A 14991-nucleotide genomic window follows, 5' to 3' on the forward strand; every position below is an offset into this window, starting at 1 on the left:
AAATTCCTAGGTCTGACTAAAAACCAGCTTACTTCGTTGGATGCGAATTTATTGAAGGAAACCACTCAGCTAACCATTCTATTTCTGAATGATAATTTGTTGCAGAATCTGCCAAGGCAATTGTTTAGTGCTCTGTCTGATTTACAGATACTTCGGATTGACAAAAATAAGATTGCAAATATAAACTACGATCTTTTTTGGAAATTGAAACACATGACAGTACTTGGTTTGAGTTACAACTATCTTACCACATTAAGTCACAGACTATTTGAAGGAGTGAAGAACTTACAAGCATTGTTTTTGGACTTTAATCAGATTCATGTCTTAGACCATCTCATATTCAAGGATACGATAAACCTCAGAGTACTGAATTGTCTGGAAACCAGTTAACTAGTTTCCCAAATATCAACAAACTAAATCAGCTTGCCCACATCGGCTTACGAGAAAACAGTTTGACTATGATAAATAAGCAAACGTTTGTTGGCCTCTCAAATCAGACTGAAATAGTTGTAAGCCAAACAGAAGTCTGTGAATGTTATGTACCAAATGATATTCATTGTAGTGCTCTAGATGTGCGATCCCCATATTTAACATGCGATAGATTAATGTCAGATAAGGTGTTACTGGTCATGATGTGGCTTATTGGTTTGAATGCTTTGGGTGGTAACTTGTTTGTACTGAGCCGTAGGAAATCAAAAAACGACAAAAATAAAGTTCAAACCTTCCTGCTAAACAATCTGGCTATGTCTGATTTACTCATGGGCATATATATGCTAATGATTGCATCTGCTGACATTTACTTTGGTGATTATTTCCCGATGCAAGCCGAGACCTGGAGATCTGGTATTACCTGCAGAATTGCTGGTACCTTGTCAATATTATCAAGTGAAGCTTCTGTATTCTTTGTTACATTGATAAGCATTGACAGATTCATTAATATTCGATTTCCTTATTCTCGTCGCAAGTTGAGAAAGAAAGCATCAATTGTAATAGCTGCATTACTATGGCTTGTTTCTCTCGCATTAGCAACTATTCCGTCTTTTTTAGCTGGAACAGCTAGTTATAAGTTTTATGATATCTCTCACGTGTGTATTGGTCTTCCTCTGGCTCGAGTGGAAACGTTCTATAAGAACGTCTCAGAGGAAAGGATTCATCCGAATAGCCTTTCCGAGTATAGGAAGCACGTTGTCAACTCTAAATCTCTCGGTCATGTTCCCGGTTTGTATTATTCATCAGCAGTGTTTCTTGGTCTTAACGGCATCTGCTACTTTGTCATACTACTCTGTTATGGAGAAATTGTACGATTTGTTTACATGTCATCGAAACGCGCCGGACTTAACAAAGATGTCAAAGAGCAGATCAGAATGACCATAAAAGTTGCAGCAATTGTTCTGACAGACTTCTTTTGTTGGGCGCCTGTTATAGTGCTCGGGATATGTGTGCAAGTAGGTGTACTGACCTTACCCACATCTGTATTCTCTTGGACTGTGACGGTTATTCTACCCATAAATTCTGCAATCAACCCATACCTTTACACGATCGCTGCTCTTATTAGTAAGCGTCGTAAAGAGGCACAAGTATCACCGACTGAAAATAAGCAAGAAAATACTCAAAGTACACGACTACAAACCATATCTAGTATGCAGCAAAGTAAACATGGTGAATCCCAAAAGGACACAGGCATTCCAGGTACGTCATATGATGCTGAATCTAATGTATAAATAGGTATAAGCCTTAAATAAAGAGATTTCATATTTCTAGTCCAATAAATCAGTACTCACGGTGGACGTTTCGAAGTCTAGCATAATTCTTTCTCAACACTGATGTTGTTGTGACGATGTTAAATGAGGCAATTCAGATCAGGAAACAAGACAACATCATGAACAGGGACGAGGGGCAATACAATCTTAGTCACGCATTTGACGATCTTCTTGGAAAAGCAACTGGCAACCGCGTTGCTAAGCAACCAGTATCATCAGCGGTAAACAGAAGATCGTCACAACAACATCAGTGTTGAGAAAAAAAGTCTGCTAGACTTCGAAACGTCCACAATGAGTACTGATTTATTGGGCTAGAAATATGAAATCTCTTTATTTATTCATCAACAACTTACAGTCCTGATGGAAATTTTCAGTAAGTCAATATCAAGCTTAATTAATAGGAAACCTTTCAAATTAAAGATGTAGGCTATATAAAATCGCTACTAATCTAACCTGAGATGCCATCAGAATTTTAGATTTTTCTCGACCTTTCGAGGTTTAGCGAGTGATTATAGACTACATTTAGCTACAGCTAGTCAAATGTCCCCGGGCAAATGTCTCAATTGAAGTACAAGTATATGGAACTCATCGATGGGATGGGTTACGCAGTATTTTGCTGCAGAAGTTTGACGATCAATGACCTACATGCAAAAGTGGGGGCCTCGGGTCTCGATTCCACCGACTACTGCTCAAAAGTTTTCCGCTCGCTTCGCTCGCCGTACAATGGTAAACCATTAATTTCCCCTGACTAGTAACATTTCTCCTTCGTACGACTGACAGATGGGGACCACCCCATCCCTTTGTGTACGTCATTGCCTACATGGCTGTCATGGCCGGTTTATTGCCCGGTTAATCCGGTTTTTCTCTTGCGTTCTAAACTCGAATCTCTTTGTAATAACTGTCTCGTCTTATAGGATTCACCACGTTGTGTTATAGTAGGCATATCACCTCAAAATTATAAGCGCAGCAGAAACACGTTATTTAATGTTTCTACGTGAATGAGCTTTAACAAAGCATCAAAAATCATAAAACGGAATTGAAATCGGTCAATGCATTGTGATGTAGTGTCAATTTTAAGACGCTCATAAATGGAATGCAAATCTGCCACAAATGGCTATAATGACAAAATTGGCACATTTCGATATTTTACAGATTTATTTGGACGCTTGCTTGAAAAGGCAGCGCTAATTTAAGTATCACAGGTTAAATGCCTATCTTTTCTGACTTCGTCAAGGAAAACAAAATTAAAAAATCTATCATTGAATAATTATAATAAATTAACCAAATATACCATTTTAGCAATTTCGGCCAATCTGCAGACAAATTAAAGCTGAAAAAATGACTAAGTACAGCTAATTAATATGCAAAACTGATGCCAATAGAAAACCGTACATGATATCAGGGTGCGAGTTAATTTAAGCACGTTTTATGACACTTGTATTATTGAGATAATACTTAATTTAGATTCTATAATTATTATGCTCACCATCAGCACAGCTTTGGCATTTTAAAGGAGTGTTCCATATTACTAGTTCATAGATTATTATAGTATAGTAATATAATTATTAAAAGGAAAAAAAAAGAAGAAAAAATTGTGTCTTAATCAGTCTCTGTAGTGTTCAAGTAGCTATGCTCTCTCAGCAAAAACTATATATATATTATTATAAAACGTATTACTGTATGTAAAATGTGATTTGAAGTGAATGTTGTGATTATAAAATTAAAATATCTGCATTATACTCTATCTATCGTAAGCTAAATGTTATTTCATTTCTGAGTCACTCATGTAAGGTTCAGAAGTTATGTGCCGCAACAGGTCAATTTCCAAGTTGTAGGCCTACAGGGGCAACAAGTTTAACTGCTCTGAAGTTCCACGAAAGTTGCAGCAAACTGTGAATCCACCAAGCAATAATTCAGAAAAAAAAAGAATTTTATAGTTGACACTACATTTTAGCTCCGATGTCTGGTGATGTGAACGGATGATTAATCTAGTATACGTTCATCAGTGGCGTAGCGAGAGGGGCAAGGGGGCACGTGCCCTGGGCGCCACCCTAAAGGGTGCGCCGTATTGACCAATTCAGCATCGATTTTGTGCCCCTTCTAAGCGATGAAAGTCAAAATTGTCGAGCATTGACCAATTCAGCATCGATTTTGTGCCCATGAAGTCAACATTTTCGAGGGCTTCGCGCGCATTTTAGCACAAAATCATTTGAAAGATCAAATTAAAACCGATATTCAACTTCAAAATTAATTAGAGGTAGGCCCTATTTGTGTAAATTTTCGCGCGACGCGCTCAATTGTTTCAAGAATTGGGGAGGGCCATTATGTATCCTTAGCCCTGAGCGCCACAACCCCTAGCTACGCCACTTCCTTCATAAAGCAACTTTTCTAAGCATTTTTAACATGATGCTTTCAGGAAAGAAAATTTTCTATTTCTATAAAAAACAACTTAGCTTTTGAGACGGGTTGTATGTTTAAAGGTGAAAAGCTAACCATAAACACATCTTTAAAGGGTTGACTAAGTATTGTTGGCCAAGGCAATACCCTCCCCCCCCCCCGCAAAAATGATGACCATGCACACTACGCCACTGGGATAATCAAATGATGGAAGGTGTTCACTGCCGCAACAGCATGTGCGTATTCCAATGATTACGATGGCAAAATGACAGAAATCCATTTGAACTCAGAGAAGACGAAACTTTAGTCAAGAAAATGTCCAGGTGCAACGTAGCAGGAAAATGGTGGCGGCAGAATGATTCACGGATGAGTTAGGTCACACGTGTACGGTATAAGCCCAAGCACAAGACCGCGGGTCTAGGCTAGTCTTTGCGCCGGGAACATTGCAATAATGAGACGGCAACCTTGTTAGTACGGTAAACCGTGAGGACCACAGCTTATGCACATCTACCTCCAACAGCCTATACAATTAAGTCGCTGGTAGAAAGGGACGAGGTTGTCAAGCGTTAAGCCTGCAAGGCTACTAAGACTAGGTTGAATTTGCGTTGAAGAAATCCGGCTAGAGTTAAGACCTGGGCTTCGAGAGCGGGGTAGGCTTAGTAACCTCAAGGCCAACTTAAGACTAAGGCTTACTAAGCTTCCTGTCGGGAAATTCGCCCATAGGGGCCTAACCAACTTCTTTCAAGTCCTGTGAACCACATAAAACCTATTAGATAGATAACAATCTTTATTCAGGGTATTTCATTCAATTTAAAAAAACTGATCTCCCATAATTATAAATACATTGTAATTGAATAATATAAGATTTTAACATATTTTACATATCAAGATTAATTACATAATACAAAAGAAAATCAAAAGTGTAAAACATACCGTACCGTAAAACATGTATCTTAATATGGACAGGTAGTGCAATTTAGTACCGCACTATTACAGAGGTGGAAAGGTGTGAATTGAATGCTTTAATCACATTCATTGATGTAAGAATACTGCGAACATCGGAAGACAGTCTGTTCCACACTGAGGCACCTCTTTAAGAAAAAGTTCGTTTGCCTGAATTATTATTCCAAGGTGGCAAGACAAGTGTATTAAAAAAATTGACTTCTGGTATATTTTGAATGAATTGACGAAGTAAAAATAAATTGCCATGAGAGGTAAGATGGAGCATCATGATGAAGACATTTAAAAACAGTTATGAGAAGCTGTTTCTCCCATCTTTCGTTTAATCTGTCCGGGAATCTGTCCCAAGAAAGAGTGTTCATCATAGGGCATATCATATCAGAAATGGGTGTTCTAATGTCTGCAGACAAAAGAACACGAGCACGCTTGTTTTGAAGAATTTGCAGAGAAATTTCAGAGAATAAAATCTTGAGATTTGGTTGAGTGATGAGTTAAAAAATGACGGTTGTGAATTCGGTTAATAACTTCCTCGACCTCGAAATGTTCCAAAGGCAAAATGTTGAATTTTTGATGCCCTCCAAATAACTGATGCGCAGTTATTAACCTATAAACGGTGCGTAAAGTAATTCATATTGTTATGAATGATCTTTCATTCCTAGAGAGTGATTCGACCACTTGATTCAACCGCTCGCCTAGCACTGATGCTAGCGAGCGATTGACCACTCGCCTTTAAAATCTAGACGGCAAGGCCTGATCCTACCTATCTCTCAATATGCAAGAGCTGCCACGCCCCTCCAGTGAACATGAACATAGTTCTAAATCCTCAGGGTAGGTGCTAACAATATCAAGTTATTGTGTTTTTTGTTTTTTTTTAAAGGAGGATTTCGAGATCCTAGCCTCCTTTTCAATGACATTTCCATAGATATTTACGAAAAAAAGCTTATCTAAGAAAAAAGCTTATTCCCAAAATTTCAGTTGATTCTGATTTTGTTTTGCGTTTTGTAAGTTATGCATGATTATGCCTATGTGTGTTATACGGCTCCATATAGACCACTGTTGTAATTTCGTTCTGGTATAGGCCTACCAGAACAAAATTCAAATTGACAATATTTTGGCTAAACGAATTAATCTGCAAGAAATATCCAGTGATATAAAAATCTCAACTTTTGTTGTGAAAAGTGGGGGGGGGGATGCGGCTGTGGATCACGAAGTGCTTTTTTAAGTGTTGGTGGAGAACGTTTTTTGTTTGTTCTTTAAAAATTAAATGCGGAAAGTTTTTTTTTGGGGGGGTCGATTTTTTTCCCAAACATTTTGATTCCTATCAAATATTATTCCCGTGTTGTAAGACTTTTTTTTGTAAGACTTAGATATAAAAACACATTTGTCAACATATTTACCATGCACTTATGACATGGTCTCAGATTTGAGTGTGTAAAAATTCACCCCAGATTGAAAATAGCTACCGGTATGTTTAATTTCTAAAGTGTCTTTTCTAGGGTAATATTTTTTTGTAGAACATGATTTTTTTTTGTCAAAACGCATGCATCGTACATCGTTTTGCTACAAAATGTTGATTTGTGGCCGATTTTGCCCGAAAAACACACTTTTTGGGTGACAAAATTTTTCACATGCCAACTTTGTATACTCATAGGCCCTATGGGCGAATTTCTCGACGGGTGGCTTAGCAGTTGGCTAGTCTAGCCTGAAGGCTTAAGAGGTCGTAAGACCAGGCTTAACTGAAAACACGTTCCCCGAAACACGGCTACCATAGCCTCGAGGCTTCGTTAGCCTGTGGGCCAGGCTTGTAGGATTAGCCCCAGGCTTCGGTAAAATTTGCATTTCTCGAAATCAGTCTTCTGTAGCCGTAGTCTACGCAAGCCTGTTAGGCCAGGCTTACAGCGGCTTTTCTTGGCCCTGCCTCAGAGCAGGTCTTAGGTCGTAAGCCTTGGTCTATTTCAATTGACAAATTGCTTAAATTGTAATGCAAAGTTTTCATGGTTTTTCTTTCATATTTTTGAACCAAAACAGATGCATGCTGTCTTTCAATCAACATAGAGTAGGCCCCTACCCCTAAGTAATAATCATTGTTCGATTTAGTTGAACATTTCACCATTTTATTTATTTATTTATTTATTTATTTATTTATTTATTTATTTATTTATTTATTTATTTATTTATTTATTTATTTATTTATTTATTTATTTATATATTTATTTATTTATTTATTTATTCAAACTTCTTTTGCCTGGGTAACAAAACTCAGTGTAAACACTGTTTTTCAGTTTGGCCCAGGGGTCAAACTTAAAACATCAAAAAATAACCAATACATATTAAAATACATATCACCTTTTATTTATTTTATTTATTAAAAAACTTTTTGTGGCGCCCTCTACGGAGGGGCCACAATATAGGCATTACTTTGTGAAAAGCTTCTAATTTCACTCTTGCTAGATTGACTTCGCAATTGTTTTGCTAAAATTATGCCCAGCTCAGAAATAAAACCACAATTTGCTTGGATTTTATTTTATTATTGTTTTCTGATATGCACAGGATAAAATGGTGAGCGTATATACTTTGTTTAAAATACAAAATTAGGATTTATAAAAACACCAAATAAATCCTGACCTTTGTATGCGTTCAACCAGTTTACCGTGTGCCTTAGAACCCGATAGACGGTGACATTTGACCATACACTAGGATCCACAACATGCTCATCTATCATGGGAACAGTTCTTAAACCCTAATACATTTGTACATTCATCCTTTGTACACAAACTCATACTCTGCAACTTGAGGTCAAATTTTGCACTATGATTATGTAATTGAGGTTATTGGACTATGCCATTGGGATGAGACTCTTGTGGTCCATAGTGATAAGATCTTAAACTGATGGCTTTTGTTTGCTAATTACCATAGAATCTAGCTACTACCTCCATGATTGGATTAAGTAAATAACTAAATCCTGTTATCTACCCAGCAATGTTTGCTCCAACATGCTCATCTATCATGGGAACAGTTCTTAAACCCTAATACATTTGTACATTCATCCTTTGTACACAAACTCATACTCTGCAACTTGAGGTCAAATTTTGCACTATGATTATGTAATTGAGGTTATTGGACTATGCCATTGGGATGAGACTCTTGTGGTCCATAGTGATAAGATCTTAAACTGATGGCTTTTGTTTGCTAATTACCATAGAATCTAGCTACTACCTCCATGATTGGATTAAGTAAATAACTAAATCCTGTTATCTACCCAGCAATGTTTGCTTAACAAACTGTAGTGTAGGCCTACTAAATATGACAGAAAAGGCAAACAGACAGAAATTTAGAGTTTTAAATTAGAGAGTTGACAGGAAGTTGTAAGAGTTTTGTTATGGATATGATTGGTGTAAGCGCGAAAATGTTGAATGCCAGATCAAAGTCATCCGAGGTGAATTAAGTAATGTCAATCACAAATTGTTACAGGTCATTTGAGGTGGACTAACTTTATATTTGGATTGTCAGAACACCTTCCCCAATCAAACACATTTCTCTTGCATTTGATCATCTTCTACTCTTCCCTAGAAAAATCATTATAATACCAAATCTACACACCATGGAATTCACCATATCACGTCGAAGTTCACATTGGGCGCCACATTCCTTTTTTAAAGGAATTTTTATTATTTATTAAAACATTTTATTTTAGTGTTCATTCGAGTCAGTTAAACCTGCTGTTAGTTGAACATTTCACCATTTTATTTTAGTGTTAAACCGGCTGTGATATATAAAGGCCTACTCATTTTGAATATGGACTTTCTTTTGGAGCAACGGTGCCAAAGGGGTGCAATTAAAGCAAGACGCAATCTTCGACGTCAACTTGCTATCGTGAGCGTCTTCAAGTATTCGTATACCAAATTTAAATCGCGCTGCCGATTCAGTAAAGGCAATGTTTTAAGGCTTACTGATCTGCTTGAACCTAACTTGTAACGGTCAACAAATAGAAGTGCCCCCCCCCCATGTTTGACATGTCCTAAAACCTTGACCTTCCACATGAACTTGCTCCCATGCTTTCCTCTTTTTTGCCTGCGATTTATTATTCTGTAAACATGTACATTTGTTGCCTGAGTTCGACTTCACTTCGGAGGCATGCTGAAAGTAATCATGGTAATAATGATTATATTTGTGAACGGAGTCGTTTCGTTAACATACCCGAAGGAACAGTTCTTGAAACGTTTGAATGATCAAGAAACAACACTTTTTTATCATCATCATCATCATCATCATCATCATCATCATAAACTATGCACTCATGCTAAATTCGCAAATAGAACATGAAAATATCAGCAGTAGATAGCACACGCGATGGTGGTCAAATGCTTGGTTATGTTTTTGTTTTGCACCAAAATTATCCTTAAATAATGATTTACTTTTGACAAACATGCGTATGATTTGTTTGAAGTGTGAAACAAATTTTGCTTTAGGCCTACTTTTAGGGGAATCGAAATTTCCTTTTCTGTAGGCTTGCAGTTTGACCCTTTTGAAATGCAAATAAAAAAAAAAATAATGAGTCGAGTAAAAAGTATAGAAGTATCATTCATGCAAGCAGGACTCATAATAAAGAAAAGTGGAAATAAAATAATACATGACACAAAAACAGAAAAAATACTAGTCTTGCATATCAAGTTGTGTACAGTGGTGTAAGGCCAATTACAATTGATCCTTAGTTTCCTGTTTCCCTCGCGCGTCCAAAATCAAGAATGGAAAAATATTTAATTATTTTATTTTTATTTAGGTATTTTCATCTTTTAATTGACTTTGTAATTATTTTTATTTGCTAATATCTGTTTTTGATCATCTCAACTTGATCATGAATATAAAACAAGAACATTGTAGGGTCCCCTACTAATATTAATGTTAAAAATCAATTATAAAGGTAAAATAATTAAATCCGTAGTCTTAGTCAAAATGACCAAATGGACTGTTGATAATAGTCACGACCACATTTTCAAAATAAAGAAAGTAATAGATAATTAATAATTAATAGATAATTAATAATTAATAATTAAAAGTCGCCTCATCCTTTATTTTCAAACTTGAAACAGGAAACTAAGAATTAATTGTGAAGGGCCTAAGCCCAAGCACAAGACCGCCGGTCTAGGCTAGTCTTTGCGCTGCTAAACATGTTAGTATGGTAAACCGTAAAGGATAACAGCTTATGCACATCTACCTCCAACTGCCTATACAATTAAGTCGCTGGTAAAAAGGGACGAGGTTGTCAAGCGTTAAGCCGACAAGGCCACTAAAACCAGGTTGAATTTGCGTTCAAGAAATCCGGCTAGAGTTAAGACTCGGGCTTCGAGAGCGGCTAGGCTTAGTAGCCTCAAGGCCACCTTAAGCCAAAGGCTTACTAAGACTCCTATCATCGAGAAATTCGCCCTATAGGCCTAGATATGGCCCTTTAAAATGTTAACATATCAGCTGAGGGTACTATTTGATGGATTCAGGTATTTGTTTTGTGATTGACTTAATCATTTGCACGCCAGAATCATTCAAATATGACATGCCTCGTGACAATTGACATGCCAAAATAAGCCGTTTTCGGCAAAAAAAATTATAACTCTTGATAGGAAGGTACGTGCTACAGTGATGGTTGACCTACCAGTCTGTGCAGTATTGAATGGGCTTTCATTTGATACCTAACTTTGTTCATTTTAACTGAGGGAAAACTTGCAAAATGTAAAAATGTTTCCCCTACCCCTTAAAATTTTGATGTGTGTAAAAATTCCCGCCATTTATAAAAATCGGATTACAAGAAAACTACAAGACCTATAGGCTTGAAAAACTAGTTATGCACAGGTTCCTACTTGGGTATAACATTAATATCTTTCCATTCCTTCTCAATTTTCTTTTCTAATTTTTTTTATCAATTTGTGACATCTGTAGGCCTAAATTACGCAAAAAAAAAAAATATGAGGGCGACATGTTTAAAAAACTAATCAGTTATTCCCATGATACAGTACTACAGGGATATAGTACCAAACTTGTGCTAAAATGCATATTTTTTTAGTTCTAATTTTTTTATCAAATTGACTCGCCACCCCATTTTTGAGCAAAATCGGGAACAATTAGTACCTGTAATATTGCGCAATCGTGTGACCTATATTCAATGTGTGTGCACCAATCAGATGTCAGACTTGCACTACAAAATGATGTGAGCCTTGCAGAGCCTTTTGTGTGCCAATAGAGTTCAAATATGTTGTGATGATGTTGTCACTTATGGATCTCATATTTTATTTCCGTCAAAAGCATATGCCTCTACTGTAATGCTCATATCAGGAAAACAATGACAGATTGTGCACAAAATTTCAGTCTAGAAAACATATTTAAAACAATATTTTTTGAAACTTTATATTTTGCCATTTTTGGCAGTCAAACCTGCTTCAAATCTGAAACCGTGTCTTATACCATTATAAGTATTAGATTATGCAATATGCTATAATTCTTTCCTATACATAATATTATGAGCCCTGGTGAGGGTAAAATTGGGGAGGGGGATTTTTGGCGAGCCGAAAGGTGGGGGGGGGGGGCAAGCAATTTTTGGCCAGCCGAGAGGGGGGGGGGGGGCAAGCGATTTTTGGCACACATTCATGGGGCGCCTTTTAAATAAAACACTCTAATAAGGCTTAGGAAAACACTGTAGACCTGTGGAAACGCTTTAAATGCAAATTTTCTGCTCGCTGCACTCGCAACATAAGCTAAACATATAGGCCTAGTCTAGACCATTTGGATCCCAAAAATTGTGCATGTGAAAAGGGGGGGGGGCAAAAAATTTTTGGCGGGCCGAGAGGGGGGGCAAGCGATTTTGACAGGCCGAGAGGGAGGGGCAAGCGATTTTTGGCGGAAATTTACCCTTCCCGTGCTCATAATTATTGCACAGCCCCCAAGACTTGAATATACAAACACATTTATCAACACATTTACCACTTACCATTATGAGTAATATGCAATAGGCCTATTTGCTATAATTCTTTCAGCCCCGCCACCACCGAACCCCCCCCCCCACCCCCCATCTCCCACTAAGCCTATATTGGTGTAGTGCTTACGACGCGACGCGAAATTTTTGTATTTATTATTGGCCTCACACATGACTGACACTGCAAGTCATGAGGCGTCAAAAACTTATCCAAGCCAATAGACTCATTTTCAGAGTCTTTGACCATGCCATTGAAGTGTAAGGAAATTAACAAAGTCCTTCTGAAATGAAATTTTAGATTCCACGGTGTCAATTAAAAAACTGAAATGAAAAACGGTGGGGCTGAAAGGTCTATTAAAATTAAAACCGATACTGTAAAACGGTTCCTATGCGCTTGGAGAGATTATCACCCTCCCACTTAATCAGTGGCACTGATATTCCAAAGTTTGGTTATTCAGTGACAATATCAAACTGTCGAGTTTCAATGAATGTTTTTTACTATAAAAATAATACCATAAATGGCTTTGAGGAATTAACCAAGCACATGTACCAGTGCTACACCTGCACACACACATATACGCATGATGCAATACATAGACTAAAATTATTAATGGTGAGCTCTTCCATTATTCTGTGATGAAGAAGCTTTTTCATTTCGTTAAATATAAGACGTTTTAACTTCTTCCAGTGACAACACATATTATTATATATCCACATCAAAATGTGTATGCAAGATGTTAATTTGTATTTTGTCATTCAAATTTTACGAAACACGTTTACTTTCGGTTTGAAAAAATATTTGCGCACACTACGATAGATCATTATTAATATTTCCCCTGTTTTGAAAATGCATGAACCCTATCAAAGTGTTTTTAAAATACGAATTTGAAAAATAATCAAGGGACAAAATTTAAGGTATGTTTCATAACTGTTCAGAGCTTAAAATTTACTTACATCACAAACATTCATATTGGGTGAAATATTAAAAATGTTATTGTTATTATATGTTGAAGGAAACAATTAATTCAGTAAACATTATATTTTAGGGAAATATTAATATAAGCATAGGGCTGACATCAAAGTAATCAAGTGACCGACGCGTCGCGACGTCTCTATCATTATTTTTTCCCCGGCATTTTTCATGTGTGTCAGGAGATCTATGCATGGGGGTGAGACCGGTGCTGCGTGCAAAACCACATACCATTGCAAATTATGATATTTTGCATATGCAAAATTACATGTATTTTAGGTATATCAACAAGTATGTAGTTTTGCATATGCAAAACTACATACTTCGGCAAAATATGTAGTTTTGCATATGCAAAATATCATACTTTACCATGTTTACGGTCACTATGAAAAAAATACATGTTTTGCTGTGAAACCCCGTGCAGTTCGTGTTTGTGAATAAGGGCGCATGTCACAATGATTGTTAACTTTAAATTTTAAAAGGCAAAATATAGCGGATAGTGTATGTAACAAATGAATTAGCAATATCTGTATCTGTCTCCACAATCCTAAAGTATTAGCCCGGGAGTATTAGGCTACATACAATATAAATTATTCTTTGAAAGTAGAGAATATTCATAAAAGTGACCGTATCCATTCTGCCCCTAAAGCCGATACCGAACAACACATAAACAGCCTTGACCTGCGGTTGTCTAAAGATAAATATACCTTCAGCTTCTCCGTGTTTGCTACCATATAGGCGTAGGCTGCATGGGGTGTATCCTGCATAAATTAGTGTTCTTGTTCAAACCTGAGACTACTATTATACCTCAGGCTCAAACACATGTTTCACACTTAAGTGAACGCTGCATGACTGTATGTTCCTGTTTTCAGGGATGATTATCCTAATGTCTAATAAATTATGAGGGACAGTAATTTGGTAGTATGCACCCTTACAACACACATCGCGCGGTGTTTCTTTATGCAAAATCAAAGTTATGCAAAACATGATACTTTGTAAGTATGTAGAACTGAATGCTATACCGGGGGACAGGCCCGAACGCATTAGGCCTATTTAATTTTTTTTTTTTTTGAGGGGGTGCTGATTTTGAAAAAGTGGACTTTTTTCCCAAGGGGGGGGGGCGATTTTGGGGAAAGTGGACTGTCTTCTCAAAAGTTTTGATCTTTTTTGTCCAAAAAAGCGTAAAAATCCTGCCGGGGGGCACTCGAATATGAAAGTGACGTAGCACGTAGGCCTAGGCTGTGCCCACCAGCGTATGAAACTAGGGATCTATCGGTGTAGAAATTTTCAGAAAAAACTCGGGGATCATTCGGCCGTAACGTCAAAAATGGGGTGATTTTCATTGTGAGCGCATATTTCACATCCATTGACAATCAAAAATAGCTGTTTACGGTCCAAAACTCTTTCATTTTGCTAAAAATGCGCGCGTAGTGCGTTGTTTCAATTTTTAAGGACTTATTGTTCAAAAAAGGGGTCATTCAGTGTAGGCTGCTGAAAAAACGGGGTCCCAGGGTGTAGGATTTGCCAAAAATACCGGGTTCTTTTCATGCGCACTTGACGTATAATTATGTCAATATAAGTAGGAGTGCCCCCGCCCTGGGTGAGACCCCGGGCGGGGTGAGACGTGGCCGTGCATTGACAAACAGGCATGAAATTGATATGTGTGGCGATGAGGCTCTCTGGCCGGTAGGTCCGAAGACTTTATCCGAAGACTCTGTTCTGGCTCCCGGATCAAAGTTGGCATGATTGGGCCGTATATTTAATATTTAGGCCTATGCCTGTGACGGGAAAGGGAATTTCTAATATAGGCCTACTCCAATTTTTATTGCCCAATTTTTATCATTAGATCCAACAAACTTATATTGAACTTGGGGTCACCTGGGGTAATATGGCCCCTGGGGTAATATAGCCCCCTACACGTAGGCCTAAATCTGCTTGTAGAG

General features: G+C 37.4%; 1 protein-coding gene across 1 annotated transcript; it reads left to right on the forward strand.

The window, feature by feature from the left end:
• The first annotated feature begins 458 nt into the window (after positions 1 to 458).
• On the forward strand, positions 459 to 1721 carry LOC140143938 (G-protein coupled receptor GRL101-like). Its single transcript, XM_072165776.1, has one exon. The coding sequence runs from the start codon at positions 459 to 461 to the stop codon at positions 1719 to 1721; it is 1263 nt and encodes a 420-aa protein (XP_072021877.1).
• Positions 1722 to 14991: the final 13270 nt, after the last annotated feature.

The sequence above is a fragment of the Amphiura filiformis genome, unplaced genomic scaffold, assembly GCF_039555335.1.
Source record: "Amphiura filiformis unplaced genomic scaffold, Afil_fr2py scaffold_33, whole genome shotgun sequence".
Taxonomy (NCBI): domain Eukaryota; kingdom Metazoa; phylum Echinodermata; class Ophiuroidea; order Amphilepidida; family Amphiuridae; genus Amphiura; species Amphiura filiformis.